Raw genomic sequence first — 19,974 nt, forward strand, 5'->3', positions numbered from 1 at the left:
GTGGGGAGCTCTGGCTGAAGTGGCATTTTTTAAGTTCTCCCAAGTTATTGAATTTGTCTAGAAGGAATTATGTTTGAAGACAGAGATAAAAAAAAATTACGCTGTCAATGGTAATATTAGTAAAAATAGTTGCTACCAATTTTATCTGTATATTTTTCCATTTAAGGTTGCTAATGCATGAGTGGTACAGTGATACCTGTAAGTTCTAAACTTGGGATGCTGAGGCAGAAGATCATGATCAAAGCCATGCTAGAATTTAGAAAGATCTTGTCCTTCTGGAGGGTGAGGGGGATATAGCTATTGGTTGAACACTTGCCTGGCGTGTGCATGTGGGAAGCTCTGGTTTGGTCCTAGTGCCGTGGTCAGGAGGGAATGTAATTGTTTCTACATCCTGTTTCACAATTTGGTTGTTTTGAGCTTTAGAAACCACTGATAGCAAATTTTGTGTATGTTATGGTTATTTCAGTATAAGTAGGATAAAACCTATTACTGAAGATTTTAATATCTAAAACCATACCTCTTAACTCACCTATATTTTTGAAGACTGTGTTTGCTTTTAAAACCAGAATTTCATATTACTATTTTTGCTTCTAACTCCAAGAGTGTTTTAGATTTTTTTTTGGGGGGGGGGTTAAGCATAATGAAAGGGAAAGATGATGTGAACAATTTTGGTTTGTGTTAGACATTAAAACTTATTGTAAGTTCTTGGTGCCATTAGTCATTGAATGCTTTTTAGAATGTTTATAAAGGTACACTACACAAAAATGCTAATTTATTTTCTTTTCCCCTCAGCCATCTGTTGAGTCTTCAAGTCCAGGTAAGTATTTTTATGTGTTTTTATAATCCTGTTTGACTATTTGTCCTGTTAGGTAAGATAAAGGCTAGAGGAGCTAGACTGTCATCTGACTTGCTTTTCTTCTGAATGCTTCTTTTTTCTGGGGAAAAAGAAATGGATGAAATGTTTGACTGCTCATGAAAGTACAGGTGAGGCAAGCTCATCCTCCTAACTGTCCGGGCTTTCCTTCCCTCTCCTCCTCTCTTTGTCCCTTGTTCTCTTCCCTGTCTTCCACTCTTCTCAGTTGCTTTACGTATTTCTTAGAGTTTAAAATTGTTTTTTAACTGAAAGTGTACATGAAATAATGCTTTTGAAGAGGAGTCAGTTAGCTTAAAGATAGTCAACATTTTATTTGATGAAAAATTATTAATGAATGTGTTTACCATTGAAGGGCATAGTAAAGTAAGTCAGCCATTCAGCAGGGGAATTGCATTGGAAACATAAGGAATTTATTCATAGATTTGAGTACGTTGTATATACTTTTAACTGTTCATCTAGGATTTTTATATTCTTCCTTCAATATTGCATACATTTTTTTTTTTACTCTTTGGGAGTCCTCTGAGGTGTGTTTTGTTTGAAAATAACTCACACATTGAATATTTAACAAAGTTTAGCACCATGTTGCTGAATTTTGCATATTAAAGCTATCTACGTTGTATTGTAATTTTATTTTGGATTTTTTTTTTTTTTCATTCATTTTGGTGGTTGGTTGTCCCCCACTCCCAAATAGGGTTTCTCTGTGCAGCCCTGGTTGTCTTGGAACTTGCTCTGTAGACCAGGCTAGCCTTGAACTTAGAGTTACACCTGCCTCTGCCTCCCGAGTGCTGGGGTTAAATCCAAGTCCACCATTGCCTGGCTTGTATTGTAATTTTTAGAAAGCTTTGTGTGTGTGTGCGCTTAACATGAATAGTCTTTTAATAATCCAGGATGCTTCCATGGACATGAATTGTTGTGTTCTGGAGGTTGGAGTACACTATTAAATAACTTGAGTGTTGACTCTACACTTGCTTTTGTCTTTATTTCAGCTAAAAGTAGTTTGTCTTCTTTTTTCTGTATGCTTAAGAGTAAAATATATTGGTCTTTGTAACTTTTTGTTTTTTTTAACTTTGTGATTTATAAATGAGTTCAGGATGGTAGGAGTTAGAAGTAAACATGAGATCAGTAAAGTGTATATACCCCATTATATTGGTTGTGGGATATAGAGATATTTCCAGTATTTTTTTTTTTCTTTCAAAACTTCAGAAATAAATTTTGCTGAAAAAAGAAAATGGATTCCCTCTGTTTATTTGTGTAGGGGTGCAGATTCCTTAAGCTTTAGAATTTCTTTCAAGGCATTCATTAATAAGTACATAAATATTAGGGCCTTTGGCAGAAGGAGTATTTGTTGCTATGCACAATTATAGAGAGTTACTAAAGTTAATAGAATTAAGGATAGAGGCCTCTCTCACATAAAAAAATATTGTTTAATGGTCATAGGCTGCTCTTCATAGCATCTATACTTGGGAGTCAATGCTAGCAGTCATAGTCACATAACTATGCTAAATGATTTATCTATAAGCTCAGTCAGCATCATCCAAAGTGCAGACACAGTACTAAACGTTATCTATGAGAGTTACAGTGGAGGGAGGTTTTATAAGTGATTAAATAGGTATACATGATACATTGTAACATAAAGTTATCTTAGTGCTTTTAAAAAGGTGATCCCAAAGTTGATGACAAAGCAGTGATTATCTTAACTCTAGCAAAATACTTAACTTGTACAAAGCAGAAGATACCCTCATTATTGAGGTTCCCCTCTAGGAAACTTTCCTAATAATGGGTCTAAGCGTCTGGCAGACAATAATAGGATGGTTAGTTGCTATTTGCAAATAAGGTAGTAAGAACTCACATAAAACAAACACCAGTTTAAAGCAAGAAAATAGTTGAAATTGCAAGTTTATATGTGATATGCATGTGGGAAAGGAGTTGGAATTAGAAGACTAGCTCATTTTCACTTTGGCATTTAATGTAGTGGGGGAGTGAGGTGACAGGTCTTCAAGTAGAACTGTGTGCAAATGATGACAAAAGATAAGAGATTTCAGGTAAGTAGTATGACATGGCTTGGTGCTGTGTTCTAGTGAGTTTGGAAGTAAGTGGATAAGAGTATAACAGTGAGTAGTTAAAATTTAGCATAATTATTTTTGGCAATATCTATACTCAATAAAAACTATGTTAAGTTTAATAATATCCAAAGAGAGGTGTGGTGATGTAAGTTTTGTGTGTGTATGGGTGTTTGGCTTGTGTATTTATATGTACTGTGCACATGCCTGGAGCTCATGGAGTTCAGAAGAAGAATCCCCTAGAACTTGAGATAAGGGTGGTTGTGAGCTACCAAGTGGGTGTTAGAAACTGAACCCAGATCCTCTGCGAAAGTCACAAGTCCTCCTCTCCAGCTCCAGTAATAGAGCCTTTTTAAGAGTCTGTCTGCAAGAGTAAACACAAGAGTAGCACCGTCTGTGAGACTACTTCACTGTTGACTGCTCAGTGTCTCAGAAGAAAAGGTTCAGGAAACTGAAAGGATGATGAAACCCAAACTCCAAGTTAATGGTTCTTATTTGTGCTCTCATGAGAACCCTCCTGCCCAGTAGTTCAACTACTACTATACTACCAATAAAAATTAAGGCAGTCTGTTGTGAGGAATTAAGACAGGATGCTTTTCTATTTCTTACATAAATCATTCTGAACCTTGCATAATGATTAATAACTTATTTTCATTAAAATCTATGGCATTCGTACTTATTTTATATTTAATATTATTTTTCAAATACTTCTCAAAAAGAATTGTGTCTTCTAGGTGTTTTGCCACCTGTTGGCCATTACAGGTCACATATGTTAGTAAACTTAGGCTCTCCTTAAGTGTTCTTTGAGACAAGACATGTAAGGACTTACAGGAAGTTTGGAGCACAGGAGTTGAAGTTACAGCTGGGACTCGGTTCCATCTTCGTTGTATTTTGAGGCGCTATGTATGTTCTTAAACCTTGTATCTTTCTCCTCCCTCCCCTTTTTAAATGTGATGATAATACCTACTTCATACCACTGCTTGAGGATTGAGATAATGTTTCACAAGTGATTGAGCTTATTATTTGGCACATAGTTAAAGGTGGGGGCTCTTCTGAATATTGTGGGAGTTGACTAAAGAACTCTTAGCCATTGGTATACCCTGGTTTCTTCATTTTGCTTACTGATTCTCTTACATAGAGTGAAATAAGGGGATTGGCATGGCTGTTAATGCAACTCTTAATAATTTGAACTGATAAAAAGATCTTTTTTATGTCAAATTACATACTTGTCTATAAGTAAGCAGTGCTTTTGAAAACTGAAGTCTTGGTTTGGCAGTAATCAAAATGTGGGAAATGTCTACAGAACACCCACATTCCTAGCTTTTGTAGTCTATTTAAATCTAGTAACATTCTCCCAAACCAGGCTAAATATTGATTAGGATATATCAGTTCCTTTTAGTTACTTGTATTGCCTTTAATAAAAATTTTATGTATGCTTTTAATACATAATACTTGTATTACCCCTGAGTTATTTCAAATCAACTGCCTAAGTTCAAGATAATTACTCAAATATTAGACTATGTTTTCAAGGTAGTGCTGATAGTACATGTATATTTTCACTAGATGGGCAAGTGTTGCTTAACAGCAAGCACACATTCTGATAAACTCAGGTGGTTGAGCAGTTATCATAGAGCATACCTCTACAAGCCTACCACATACCTATACTATATGATGTAGCCACTGTCATATGTGCAGCCTGTCATCGACCTAAAAAAAAAAATCAGTCTACAGTATGTGACTGTTCAGATTTTCACGTACCAAAGAGATTCTCAAAACTTAGACAGGTGGTTGAAAATGGTTTTGTTTTCCCCCCTCCACAAAAAAGACGATTGTTACTTGATGGAGCTCTTTTTTCTTTATAACTCAGTTTCCTGTTTAGAAGATTACAGCAAAAATTTTAAGTTAAAAATATTCTACCCCAATTTTACAGGGTAACATCATATAGGAGTAAGCATGGCAAACAGTAGTTCCTTGTAAGAGCTTTTTGGGAGTGGGGATGAGTAAAGCTAATTTTTTAAAGCAGAAACATTTACTGTGTCTATCTTTTTCCTGGTCCTTTTTTTTAACTTACATCCAGCCTCAAATAAACAATGCATATATATATATATATATATATATATATACATACTAAAATAACATTGGTAAGATGCACTTAATTTGGTTTACCATACATCTGGAAATGTTCTTTATAGGAGGCTCAGCAACATCAGAGGACCATGAGTTTGATCCATCAGCTGACATGCTGGTTCATGATTTTGATGATGAGCGAACATTAGAAGAAGAAGAAATGATGGAAGGAGAGACAAACTTCAGTTCTGAAATAGAGGATCTTGCAAGGGTAAATGACCTACACTAGCGGTGAAATGGTGCAGCATGTGGAGCGGGGGACGCTGGAGACTTTGGTGCTCTGTTGGTGCTGGAAATTTTAAATACCCCAACCATCAGTGGGGTATTTAACATTTGAAATTGGGGCTAAAAAAATTATTGTGTAAAATAACGGAATTCAGTAGTAATTTTTGGTGAAACATCATAGATCTGTCAGAAATGGGCCATGAAAGGATCCTGAATTTTCTCTTATGCCCCCCCCCCCACTAGTTACTGCGTCTTTTATTTATTCTCTTCAAAGCCTAAATGTCTTAAATGTCATCATTTTCCTCTGTGATTAAAGTTCTAGATTGTGTCTGCCTCTTACTATCAGTGTTATCTTTGAACTTTTTACACCCATTGTTCTTCTCATTCTTGGGGCTTTTCTCATTGGTATTCAATACAGCTGACCATTCTCTCTCCACTCTGCTTTTCCCTGTACTCCATTTTCTCTTCAGTGTCCTCTGGGCATTCCTCTTATCCTAAAGTTTTAAGTGTTCATACTTCTTGGTTATTGGTGCCAGACCTATTCTTCTCTTCTTGTCTCTCTTAGGTAAATGCTCAGAACATACTATAAAGGTCAGCTGCATCAGAATGTGCTATAGACTTAATAAATACAGCAGATCTTCCAAGGTGGGCTCCCAGTCTACATCTTCATTAAGCAAGTTTGAGCCACCTGCATACCAAATCTGCAAACTACCAGCCTGTGTGATCTAATCTATTTCATGGTCTCTGCTCAGTTCTTCTTGGTTTGTATTTCTGGCTTAACTCTTCCATCTCATTCTCCAACTTGACTTTTTACTTAAACAGGTATCTCTAAGATTGTGAACACTCCAAACAATACTTACTGTTCCCTTCTTACCTGCTCCTTCCCTGTCTATAAGAAATGTCACCTTAAAAACTACTTACATTTATTTACATTGTTAGCTAAGTCTGAAACCAGGGAAAATGTTTCTTTTGTTGCCAACATTGCATTTCTAAATAAGCCTGTCGTTGCTTCCCACTGAAATACCTCTAACCAGTTCTTGTTCCATATCTACCTCAGGAGGTATTTTTTCTATCCTAGACTATCATGACCGCTTCCTAATTAGTTTCCCCATTTCATGTTTTACTATATTTCTTCTAATATGTTTTCCATGCAACATCTATAGTGACCTTTCTAAAGTACAAAACCTTTAATTTCAACCTCCTATAACTCCTAAAGAAAATCTAGATTCCTTAATCTTGCTGCAAGGCCAACTGCTTGATAGGACCTTTTCCATTTACCATTTTAAAAAAGCTGTTATACTGTACCTTACTAACTGCTTTTGGTCTTGGATTAGGTAGTTTGTTCCTGCTTTGAGGTGTATTTGGCAATCTAGAATTTGCTGCTGCCTTCTGGATTTGACGTTACAATTCATAAATGCTAATTAGTTTTAAAAAATAAACAAAAATGCTGTATCCTATTCAGTATGGTTTAGTTTTGTTTCCCTACCTCAGGTCATACATATTTGTATGTATATGTAGGTAATAATACCTATAGCCTTCATTAATTTCATAAGGGGATCTGGTATTCTCTAATATAACTTATGATGTAATTTGTTCCATGATAAAAGAAATGTATAACAGACACCGTGCTGGTGTTTAGATAGAGAAGATGGATGTTATTTTTCTTTTATAGTAATTATCTGTGTTTCAGAATTTAGTTGGGGATTTGAAAGGAGTTCTGATAGCATTTAGTTAAATGTTGCCTGGGTCCTGTTTGGAATTGTTTGGTTACTAAAACAACATTATTCACCATACCTAAGTAAATTTTTTTTTAACTTTGACCAGAGAACTGAATTTATTTTGATGGCAATATTGTATTTTGGTTTTCACAGAGCCTTTCAAAAATTATGGTGTACTTGGGGTCAGAAACCGTCTTTTAAAAGTAAGAAGCTAGTCAGTCATTGCTTATTCTTTTCTTTAGGAAATGATAATTGAAATTTATAGAGGTTAGAGAAAGGGTTTCATCTCTTTTTTGTTTTTGTTTTTTTTTTTTGAGACAAGGTTTCTCTTTGTAGCTTTGGAGCCTTTCCTGGAACTCACTCTGTTAGCCCACGCTGGCCTGGAAAGCACTGAGATCCGCCTGGCTCTGCCTCCCGAGTACTGGGATTAAAGGTCTTACACCTTCCCAGAATCTCCTCTGACTTTCTACATAGAGCAAAGTCTTAACATTTAAGTATCTCCATATCTAGAACTTTTGTAACCTGAAACTAAATGGTATGATTAGATTTCTTGTAGTTACAAACTTTGTAAGTATGGACCAAATCAATTTTTCTCTAAGAAATAAACCAGTTTGTCTTATTCATGACTCGTCTGCTTTTATAGGAGTAAGACAGTGGTGAAGTTCAGAGGTGGTGCTTTTCATTTGGAGCTTTCAGTGTATGAAATCTGTCTTGTTTGTTTTTTATGTAATTGTGGACAAACTTCACAGTTCATTCATAAATTAGCAGTAAATTTAACAAATGCATTTCACTCTTACCTCTGAGTTCTTTCAAATCAAAATCAACTGAATTAAGTCAAAGATAGATATTCAAATATTAGAATACTTTGAAAGTTTTCATTTCATTCAACTTGAATTCTAAACTTTTCATTGAGTATTGTTGATATAGGCTTTAATGTATGCAGCTATCACCACTGCATTATCATGTCAGTATAAAAGGTGTTATATGTCTTTTTTTTTTTTTTTAATTTGCATTGGTATGGGGATGCCTGGACTGGATTTATAGTTGTGAGCTGCAATGTGGGGACTAGGAATTGAACCTTGAACCTGGGTCCCTGGAAGAACAGTCAGTCAGTGCTCTTAACCACTGAGCCATCTCTCAACCCCCATATAAGTCTTACATTTAGATATTTTAATACAATTAGATGAATTGATTAGAACTTGCTGAAGTACTAATAGGAATGTTAAAATTATGCACACAATTCATGAAGTTTTGTGTTTGCTCTGAATTACCAGTACCGAAATTTACCCCTTTTCCAATGCTTGTTAAAATTCAAAGAGACCAAGCATGGGCACAATTGTAACACTACATTCAGAAGAAAGATTAGTATCAACTACATCTATATATTTAAATGCACTGTAGAAGAAAAGGACTTTTATTAACAATATCTGTTCTTAATACACACTTTAAAGCACTGGGCACATTCCCAGTAAAGCACCAAAGCCTAGGGCCAGGGATTGAGGCAGCTCATGAGAATGCCCACACTAACCTCTTAAGCACATATTTTTACCTTGTCGTAAAACTCCCAATTTCTTATTTTTGTCACTTCTCTGGATGCTCTTTATACAAAAAATAAAACAAACAAACAAAAAAACGAGAGTTTGAGATTTTCTTGCAGTGTACAGGAATAAAAATGAGAACATGACCACTCCTAGGTATGGTTAAGAAGGTTTTTACTGTAGATGTGAGAGAATGAACAGCCAGAAGAGTCCAGACTGAAAAGGAACATGGCCAGCAGAATAGACCTGTCCATGAGAGGAGAGAATGAAGAGAGAAGGGTAAGAAGGGACCAAGATCCAAGAGAAGAGGACCAAGAGAGTGCTTGGCTGAAATGGCTGGGTTATCTGGGGATCAGAAGCTGGGGGAAAGGAAAGTGAAGCTCGGGCTTGAAGAGGTTTAAGGTAGGGTAGGGGTGAGAAGTGCTGAGAGGAGCCAGGACTGTGTGCCAGGTACTTGTGATGCTGAGAGAACCTGAGGCCAGCGTGTACTTTGTATGCTAATAGGCACCACAGTTAGCCATTTGTCCTGAGTCTTAGCGATCTGACAGTATGCCTAGGTTGAATTATAAATACAAAAGAAACCCTGACATGAAAATTGTAAAAGAAGTTTATTGACCAGCCCTAGGGATTGGTTACCTTCAGAACTGTCTTAATCTAATCTAGATATGGTCCCTTAGGGCTTATCTCCTCTTCATAAGCCTGTATTGCTAAGTCCATTTTGGTACAGTAGGTATCTGAAGAATAATGTGCCCATCCACCAAATGGCCATGCTGTGAAAGTTTGCATCTGTGCCACATTCATGAGAGAAGACATATTTCTTCTGCAACCAGAAAGTTGATGCTACTCTGATCTTACAGTACTTTTGTGTGTCAGTGTTTGATGGCTTTATCTTCCTGTCTTGACTTCAATCTAGAATGTCCCTTTTTTTAAAAAATGTGTTTGGGTATTTTGCCTGCATGCTTGTCTTTACACTATGTGTATGCCTGGTGTCTTTAGAGGGAGGCCAGAAAAGAGTATCAGATCCTGTGGAAGTGCAGTTAGAGACAGTTTGAACCTCTATGTGGGTGTTGGGAACCAAATCCTGGTCCTCTGCAAGAACAGGTATTCGTAATCGCTGAGCCATCTCTGCAGCTCTTGGTGTTTGTCTTTTAAATAGCCCATTCTTTTCAACTTCAGCCAGTGTCCAGTTAGCTTACACAGATAAGACTGCCCCACTTTTCCTAGTGTTTAGACAACTTAACTTCCTAAAGCACATTATAATGTACATCTGTTTTTATTCACCTTGTGTCTGTCATTATCCCTCATAGTCTTATCTACTCAGCCCTATGTCTTATTGCATCAAGATGATGAGTATTTAACCTGAGTTCAGATTTCACAGAAGAAAGTATATGTGCATATGTAATTAAGTAATCGACCCAGTGAGTTAGATAACCTGGGTTCTTAATTTAACTTCACTGTTCCATAAGCATATAACTTGATTATCATTGTTAAACTTCTGTCCTTACAAAGATGTAATGTAGAACACTTGGCACAATGTCTGGCACATAATAAAACTGCTAAATAAATCTTCATTGTAGCATTCCTGCGGTTCTCAGAGAAAGTTGATTCACAGCTGTGAGCATGTGCTATATGCCCCACAGCTTTTGCTCTCTGTCCTTTTTCTATATCCTTCCTTCTAGATGGAGGATAAAACACACCTGCTTCATTATCATGTTCCAGTGAAAGTTGAATGAAATTCCTTAGTACCCGGTAGAAAGAACATAGACTTCGATACTGAAACTAGTAAGGTGTTCTCTAGACTAGGTGACTGATAGACCCTCGTTCACTTATGTCCTACTGGCCAGGTTTTAATCATCCTTTACTCTTTTTCTCTAAGGGATATTTACTTTGCAAATAACTGTGGTTGACAGCATCAAAATCCTGAGAGTACAAAGACAGAATTGCATCTGGAACAAATGTAGTCAGTGAAGAATTCAGTGTGTTGTGTATAGCATGTGATTAAGGGCAGGAAAATATCCAGGATTTGGGGCTCAAGTGATACCTTAATTTCTGCTTTTTAAAATGATTGGTCTTCCTTTTTCAAATCAACTTTTCATCGTGCTGTTCCTACATTGTGTGAGACCCTCCCTTCATTTTTGCTTAGCTGATTCTGATAAAATACTAGAAACACTGAGAAGCTGAATGTTTTTTCCATGTCTGCCTGGTACTAATTAAGAGTTATTCTTGTTACAGACCAAGGAGATTATATAAACAGCACTTTGAGCATTCTCAACTTAGTTCTTATGAGATAAGGGGATCAGAGCATTATCTACAGGCAAGAACTCCTGTTCCTTGTTAACTTGGACCCAGAGACCTAGCAACGTCTGTAAACTTAACAAGTCTCTAAAGAAGTCATGGGCTCGGGGGATGGATGGCACAGTATTAGGTGCACTTGCTATGTAAGCATGAAGACCTTGGTTCGTATCCCCAGCACCCATGTAAAACACCAGGTAACCCGAGCATTGGGATTGGGAGTGCTATAAGAAAGGATAATCATTGAGGTTTCCCAGCCACTGCTTAGCTGGTATGTCAGAGGACTAAGTTGAAGGAGGTCCCTTAATACCTGGTAGAATGTAGACTTTGATAATGTAATGTTCTGTGAAAATGGGTGACTGATGGGCCTTAGTATAATAATGATCTGATACAGTAGGACCACCCAAAGTCCTCTGGCTTCTGGGTGCTGCATGCACCACACCCCACTCATCCTGCCCCCATAGACAGATGATGACTGCCAATCCATTGTTAGAAATGCTACACACACAAAAAGATGTCAAAGTCAGTATCCTTTGACCCAAGGTTTAGTGTCTTCGGTGTTTATTTTCCCATGTGTGCTATTAGACAGATGCTGGCAAATACTTTGAAGGACTTGGAGGAAGCTGTATCATGTGTTAAGATTTTAGCTGAGAGACTAGAGGAATCCAATAAAGCCCATTGGAGATAGATTGCCAGAAGAGGTAGCTTGTCCTCTTAGAGAGGGTCTGCTGCTGAGATTGACTCTAATAAGAAATAAAATTGGCTTCCACGTGGCATGAACTTTTAACTCTGGCACCCATGAATTAAGGCAGAAAAACCATGAGTTGGAAACTAGCTTAGGCTACAGAGTAATAAGTTCCAGGCCAATGTAGATGCAGTAAAACCTTGTCCTAAAAAACAAAAAATGTAAAATTAGTAGGAATTTGTCTGTTCTTGCATTTATGCTTTCTGGTTTATCATTTTGAGACATGGCCTCAGCTCTACACCCTAGCCGGCCTTGTACCTCTGTATAGTCTAATCTGACCTAGAGTCTGAGATCTTCCTGCCTCAGTCTCTCCAGTCTGGGGTTACAGACTTACACCACTATACCTCGTTGTTCATCTGAACTTTTTATAGTCATGTTCCCTGTACATTTTTACCACCTACAGCATGGCAACTTGGTACTTGTGTTTGGTAAACCAGGGCTGTGAACATTTCCATTTTTTTAGACATCGACCTTTTTTCTTTCTTTCTTTTTTTTCCTTCTAGGTAATGCTGGATTCTGAACCCAATTATTTTTTCATGTGTTTCAGACTTTTCTTTTTCAGTCATTCTGGAAATGCAGCTTGTTTTGAAACAGCATTAACTTAGCTTGCATACTAACGAATGAACAACTAAGAGTAATTCTGACACGGAGCAAAAGTGACCACAAAAAGTAACCAAGAGGATCAGACCTGAACAAAAAATTGTCATTTAAGAAACTTAGGTCATAAAAATTAAGTTTTAAAACAAAAATAAACAGAAAATCCACTGTTTGTGATTAATCTGTTACTGATCTTCCCATAAGCTATATCCTTTTGAAATAATATTGGTGGTGAGGGTATAGTTTTCACTTACTATGTATGGAAAGCATGTCTGCTTTTCTCAAGAGGCTCTGATTTTTTTAATTTTTATGCTTTAACTATTTATCATTTGACTTCAGTGACTTTCTCTGTGTGCTAGTTTGTCACTGGTTCTTCTCTGGGGTATTGAGTCTGGGAGGTATTGAGGAGGCTACTTTGCACTGTCTCTGTCCTCTCTAAGTATTGGAGGTGTTTCTGGACTTTTGAGAAGTAAAATTTATGTAGGGACTTGCACTTATCTGTGTTACATGAGGAAGAACAATCCATGACTTAACTACTCTGCTTTTCAGAGTGAAATTCCTTTCTGTACAATTAATATGTCATCTAAGTTTTTGTAAGCTAACTGAGCTTCTTTTGTTAGTGAAAGATTTTAAAAATAATGTCCAGGCTTTATATTCTCCCACTGGAAAGGCTGATTGGCTGATTTCTTATCACCTGTGAAATTAGTGTCCTTTGAGATGTTTCATACTCATGTAAGAAGCCTGACTTAGAAATTTTTTAAAATGCAGATTAAAAGTCTGGCAGTGGTGGTGCGTGCATACCTTTAATCTGAGCCCTCAGGAGGCAGAGGTGGGGGTGGGGGGTTGGGGAGGATCTGAGTCTGAGGCCAAGCCTACTCTACAGAGTCAGAACATCCAGGGCTACACAGAGAAACCCTGCCTCAAAAAACAAAAACAAAACAAAGCAAATACAGATTAGAGAACCTTGATCTAAGACATTAGGCTAGAGACTAGCATAAGACCAGCATCCTGTTCTTCAAGCTGACTTAATTCTCTTTAAATAAGGCAGATCAACACTCAAGACCCCAAAGGGGTTTGTTTGATATGTTGTAAAGTGAACCAAACACTGTGGTCTAGTCAGAAAATTATTTCAAAATAGAACATGGCCATTTAAATGAACTCTGTTAAATTGTCACTTAACACTACTTTAATAGTAACATTCATTGCCCTAAAAAAGCAACTAAAAAATGAAACAAGCTGTTTGTGAATTCTTATACAGCTGATAAGAATGATAGTTGTAAACTTCCATGTTAATGTTTCTTTTCAGTTTGACTCTCATACCTTTAGTGACGCTTACTAATTAACTTCAGTTGCCAAACCTACAATTTGGGATGCTCATTGGGTTTAAGGAAAATTATATGAACTGGAATTAGGAAGTCCAGGGGTCAAACAGCATGTGCTGTGTCTCTCCTTTGCTTCCTTAATGTGGTGATATTTTATTTGTTAGAACATGGTGATATTTTGTGTTCTAACAAATAAAATATCACCACACCTTAATACAAAAATGAAAGTAGCAGACATTACTGTCTTATACTCTTAAAGATCTGAGGAGATTATGTGCTTCTGGCTGCTTTCGTTCTTAGAGAAAGTGAAATCTAAGCATCTGGTTCAAATGCTTGACCACTAAGATGCTGGGAGGCTGTTTCTATGTGTGGAAATGTCCCCTTTTCTATCCTTACTAGTAAGTTTCTGGGTCTTGGTGTTGAAGTTCTGTTCTTTTAAAGTACTGACTCTAGTCTTCAGTTTCAGTGTCCTTGGTACTGTTCAGATTTCCATGGGCCAGTTCTTTCGATACCTCAAGTATGGTTTTAGTTATACTTTAAAAATAACACAGCCTGGCTGTCAATTAAATATCTCATCTGGCATGGTGATGCCTTGCTAGATATAGCAATTGCTTGTCAAACTAGAGTCTACAGATTATTGGACCCTTCAGAATTCAACTCTCTTTCAAAGTAGCAGTACAAGTATAAAGTACCATTCTTCTTGTGAAGAATTAACCGATTATTAATTACTAAATTTTTTTCTTTAAAAAAATATGTCTGTGTATGTGCATGCAAGTGTGTGTCTGTTGGGATGTGTGTGGGGGGGGGGGGTGCAGGTGCCCAAGAAGGTCAGGTATCACTTTGCCTGGAACTAGAGTTATAGGCAGTTGTGAGCTACCTAGTTTAGGTGCTGAGAACTGATCCTAGATCGTCTACATGAGCAGTAAGTGCCTTTAAACAGCCCCTCTCCCCTATACCATCTACATAGATTCTGAATGAGGGGATATGAACTTTGTGTTACCAATTTATGTTACACATTCTAATGTATATATCCTCTTTGCAAAAATATGTTCGATATGTGAGTTAGACTTCTTGATATTGTAGCACATAATGATGGAAAACTATAAAATATATTGTCTTATTTAAAGAGCACCATTTCTCTAGGTTCCAATTTAACACTTACATTTTTCTTTAGAATATGTATATTTGTGTGTATGATATGTTTATGTTTAGACTTTGATTTTTTTTTTATAATCAGAATTTTATTGGTTTTGATGCTTGACATCTTGATTAGTGATTGCCTTCTGTAGAAAATGGATTTTAGTTTCCCAAATAAGGCTGTTTCTTCATTTTATTCACAGTGAATATGTCTTTTGGAGGGATTGAAGAAGGTCCTGACTGAAGCCCTACAATACACTAATAAAATTATTAACCTTTAGAGTCATATGATGAAAATCTGAATGTATTATAGTGTGACTTGTGTAAATTTTTAAAGAAAATTCTTCAGTGTATGTGCCCATGTTTCCTCATATATGTGATGGGATTAATGTAAAAGTTCCATAGATAATCAATGCTGACATGATTTTATATGTAAATTGAAGATTACTTTAGAACAATATATATGGATTTGTAACCTAGTATCATTTTGTATGTAATTGCTGTTGTTCCTGCAGTGTGCTTTGCCTGAGTAGGGAATTTAATCTCCCTTTCTGGATTTAGTGAATTAGATGACATCCTGTTTCTAATTACTCTCTTTGCCCCAATTATTTAGGGTACTGTTCATAATAATCCATATGTAAGGGCTAACTGACTCTGGTATGTAGACTGAATTATTGCAAAAATTGTAATTGATTTCAGACTATTGACAAATATACAGGCTAAAATTGGTCAGTTTATAGGAGTAAAAGATTGAGTTTTTATTTCTCCTTTTCGTATTAGACACAAAACCGATATATGCTGTAAAGAAAAAACTAAGTGTCAGTTTAGTACTTTACAGATTTGTAAGTTATAACATGGAAATATGAAATCATTGACTTCAGAAATTGGCTTGTTTTGGTGTACTTAGGAAGGCGACATGCCAATCCACGAGCTTCTCAGCCTCTATGGTTATGACAGCACTGTTCGGTTACCTGAAGAAGATGAGGAGGAAGAGGACGAGGAGGAGGAAGGTGAAGATGATGAAGATGCTGATAATGATGACAACAGTGGCTGTAGTGGGGAGAATAAGGTAAGTTAGTGCTCGTTCGGTGGTTTTTTACCTTCATGGAACATTTATGTTCCAAAATCCCTGCTGTATTTGTGAAACCACAGATAGTACTAAGCTCTAAATATAATTTTGTACAGTAAGATTAAATTTTAAAAATAAAAATATGTGTGATATAAAAATTGAAAATCCCTTGTAGTTCACTCCAGTGAGATAAATTTGATCTGTTTCATTCCAGATTTCTTTTTGCTCTTTCTGAATAGTACCAACTTAATAAAAAAAATGCTGTTACTTTTCAATTAAATAGACTGCAGCAGTTCTTTATTCATTTTTTAAAATTATTTTAGATACAAGAGGGTTATACTGCTTTCCTAATATTAACACCCAATGTAACTCAATGTCTGTTGTGGAATATTATTTTAAGGTTTGTTACTTTGCTTATGTTGCATTTGTTTAACTTTGTGAAGTTAGGTTACTGTACCTGTCTGAAATGCCTGATGGTCTCATAAAGAACTGAATGGTCAATAGCAAGGCAGGAGAAAGGATAGACGGGGTTGGCAGGCAGAGAGAATATATGGAAGGAGAAATTGGAGAAGGAAGGAGGAGGACGCCAGAGGCCAGCCACCCAGCTGCACAGCCGCCACTGAGTAAGAGTAAGATTTACAGAAGAGAATGGGAAAAGCTTCTAGGCCAAAGATAGATGGGATAATTTAAGATAAGAAAAGCTGTCAAGAAACAAACCAAACTAAGGGCAGGCATTTATAATTAAGAATAAACCCTTAGCGGGGCGGTGGTGGAGCACCTTTAATCCCAGCACTCTGAGGCAGAGGCAGGCAGATTTCTGTGAGTTTGAGGCCAACGTGGGCTACAGAGTGAGTTCCAGGAAAGGTGCAAAGCTACACAGAGAAACTCTGTCTCAAAAAATCAAAAACAACAACAACAACAACAAAAAGAATAAACCTTCATGTGTGATTTATTAGGGAGCTGGGTGTTGGGCCTTCCCCCAAAAGAGCAAAAACAACAACAGCAACAAATGTCTACCAAAACTAGCCCTGCTAAGTGCCCTTAGCTAAACTCTAAATGGCTGGGACTTAAGCTCCAAGGTTTTACCCCAGTTCCAAGAACTAACCCAGGAAATCACATTATATTTGATGGATTTATTATGATCTTACAGCTACCTCTAAAACACAATTTGACTACTGGCCTACATATTCTAAGTACATTTTCTTATTCTATAGGAAGAGAATATAAAGGATTCATCGGGTCAGGAGGATGAAACTCAGTCTTCCAATGATGATCCCTCACAGTCTGTTACTTCCCAAGATGCTCAGGAAATAATTCGCCCACGTCGATGTAAATATTTTGATACAAGTATGTATTATCATTGCTATAGTTAGAATGTAATTTTCACTCTTTTATTATACCTAAAGTTCTAATGTGGTTTTATTGATACTTAAATTCACTTATTCTGAAATTGCTTTCAAAGGTAAATGGATTTTGGTAGGGGTTACTAGAATATCAAAATGAAGGTCCTGTTCACAGTGCATGTATCACAACATGTACTGCTTCATATACTGCCTAAATATGGGTGTGTTCCTTTTATTTTGGGCAGTCTTGTAGTTTTTGTTTTCTACTTTCTTTGTTTGACTTTGAACCATCTTTCATTATATTCATGTGTCACTCAGCAGCAGGGGTATATTCTGAGAAACAGGCTGTCGAGTTTCTTGGTTATATGACTGATGTGGACACAGCACCTCAAGGTCTCACAATCTGGGCAGGGTCACCATCATTGTAAATAAATTGAGTCTGTTGACCAAAGATGACATCATGCAGTACATAACTATGTATTTGTAATGTTGTCTTTAATCTTGTGGCTCCTAGGTGAACAAAGGTGGTCAGTTCTTGGGGTATGAATACATGCTAATATTGTTCCCCAGTTTTCCACTGTGGTGGGATGGCATGTGGAGGTCAGAGGACAACAGGAGTCAACTTTCTCTTTCTACCTCAATGTAGTTCCTGAGAATCAAACTCTGGTAGATCCTTATGTAGCTGAAGATGACCTTGAACTTCTAATCTTAATTACTCCACCTCCCAAATGCTGGGGTTACAGGCTTGTGCCACTCTTCTTCATTTCATGCAGTGCTGGGGGTTGAACCCAGCATTTAGTGTGTGTCAGGCAAGCAGTCTGCCAGCCCTATAAATCATCCCCATTTGAACATAACCAAGCAAGAGCTTGTCTGGTGTGGATAAAATAAAAATTTGGGGAGAATAAAGGTTTTCAATATGTACCCAGACTTCTTTTCTTCCCCTACAATTTTGCTCCAAACTTCCAAGTTTTATTACAAAAACCATTTGGCCAACATTGCTCTAAGTCTTTGTTTTCTGTGTGAAGAGCTTGATATCATGTGACTTACTTTGTAACTAGACTTTAGTAAAAGATTATGTTGACACTAATCCTGAAGTTTTTGTGTCCTTACAAAATCTCCTGAGAATAGAGTTGCCCTAGGAGATTCATAGTTTTTCTTTTATTTGGGGAAATTTTTTGTTATTGTCTTGTTTTAGATACAGTGTTCATTATTTGATTTTAAATATCTTGGTCTGATTTAGCAGACCTTTTGGCATATCTAAATATTTGGTGGTAGGTATAAAAGTACAAAGATATGGACAGGATAAATGTCCATTTTATAGTATCATTCTCTTACATATTCTAGATAGTGAGATAGAAGAAGAATCTGAAGAAGATGAAGATTATATTCCATCAGAAGACTGGAAAAAGGTATTTTTCCAAAAATTATAGTAATATTCTAAAAGCCAAAAACATTTTTAATGAATCATGTTTATTAATGAAGTCAGTGCATTTGCCTTTTTTGTGACATTTAAGCATTTTGTAAATACTTGTCAAACTCCCCATTAATATATCCAACTAAGAAATACATTTATCTTTTCATAAAATGATAGTGTGGGTAGAATCAGATTTTGCTGGTGTATTCATACTCAAACCAATATTAGAAATCCAAATTTCTGATCATCTAATCCTGAAGTGATAACTGTTGGTGTTATAGGTTGAGCTGCACTACAAACGTACAACTAGTTTCTAAAATAAATTTGAGATATTAGGTTCTTTTTCCTTAATATGTTACATAGCATTATTTAATTAACCACATAGTTTAACATTTAATTTTATGGTATTGCATAGGAGTTGAACCTCTTAGGAAATCATAGTACACACTGTGTAATTAGTTAAAGCAAATCATTTCTGTAGGAGGATGTTTTCCTTAGTGAGAAATGATTGCCTGATCTTTCCTCTTTAAAAAAATAATACCCTTTGAGATTTTTTCTTCTTCTCTTCCTGGGTTTCATTTTATTTCATTATTTCAAGTGTATTGGTATTTTGCCTGCATGTGTATTTGTTCCTGTTGGAACATAGCAGCCATCACAGAGCAGCTTTGACTACCTTCAGTAGACTGCTGATGTGTCCTTATAGAAGGAGAACCTGGAATGAGTCATCAGAGATTGACCCATTACCTTCTGCACCTTCTTCCCTATTGTACGCAATTCTTTCCCATCTAGGGAGGTGCCAGAGTATGGTAGTGTGGATGATTAACTGAAGGGGGAATTCCATGTATGAATCTATAGGGAGTAATTAGCTACCCTGGGGTGAAACTTAAAGAATGACCGTTTGCGATTCTTTGGTGGGTACAGGTGCATGTAAAGAGGCATAGCGATTGACAGCAGAAGGACTCTGTAGTGGACACCATTCAAAGAATGCCAAACAGTATATTGTTTATATTACATTTTACCCATTATTATTAATATTTCCCATTCAGTCATATGTAAGCTCCTAGCTATTATTAACTCATTCATCCTCACAATACTACCATGAGGTAGGTAATTGGTTTTATGACAAAGAGGCCAGAGTGAGTTTACCCAAGAAGATAGTGAAGCTAGACATGAGCATAAGATTTGTATCACTAGATATTTTTTTGTTGTGTTTAAAATAGGAAATCATGGTGGGCTCCATGTTTCAAGCTGAGATTCCAGTTGGCATTTGTAGATACAAAGAAAATGAAAAAGGTGAGTTATAGTAAGGTTATATACCTGAACTTTTGATATGACGGACTTATTTTGGGAGGTGCTGTGTGTTTGTGTCTAAGTACACTTACCTGTTTATGCTCATGTGGAAGCCAGAGGTCAATGTTGGGTTCCTTCTTCCTCTTTGGGCCCTTCACCTTAACACACAGGATCTGTTTGGCTAGACTGGCTGGCCTGTGAGTGTCTGTCTTCTACCCCTAGT

The 19,974-nt window shown here is 36.7% G+C and overlaps 1 protein-coding gene across 15 annotated transcripts in view; it reads left to right on the forward strand.

The window, feature by feature from the left end:
• The window catches only part of Mier1 (MIER1 transcriptional regulator), a 55,294-nt gene that overhangs the window by 12,547 nt on the left and 22,773 nt on the right, over positions 1-19,974 (forward strand). For 6 of the 15 annotated variants that reach the window (XM_036179704.1, XM_036179708.1, XM_036179707.1 and 3 more), the window contains 6 exons: positions 793-817; positions 5,127-5,272; positions 15,543-15,704; positions 16,919-17,051; positions 18,392-18,456; positions 19,682-19,754. In XM_036179704.1, the coding sequence (XP_036035597.1) occupies positions 793-817; positions 5,127-5,272; positions 15,543-15,704; positions 16,919-17,051; positions 18,392-18,456; positions 19,682-19,754 (604 nt within the window). Of the gene's footprint in view, positions 1-792; positions 818-947; positions 985-5,126; positions 5,273-5,851; positions 5,932-5,956; positions 6,048-15,542; positions 15,705-16,918; positions 17,052-18,391; positions 18,457-19,681; positions 19,755-19,974 lie in introns of those variants that run through there. The other 9 variants (XM_036179702.1, XM_036179703.1, XM_036179705.1 and 6 more) reach the window with 4 other exon arrangements.

Source organism: Onychomys torridus, chromosome 2 (assembly GCF_903995425.1).
Source record: "Onychomys torridus chromosome 2, mOncTor1.1, whole genome shotgun sequence".
In the NCBI taxonomy this organism is placed as follows: domain Eukaryota; kingdom Metazoa; phylum Chordata; class Mammalia; order Rodentia; family Cricetidae; genus Onychomys; species Onychomys torridus.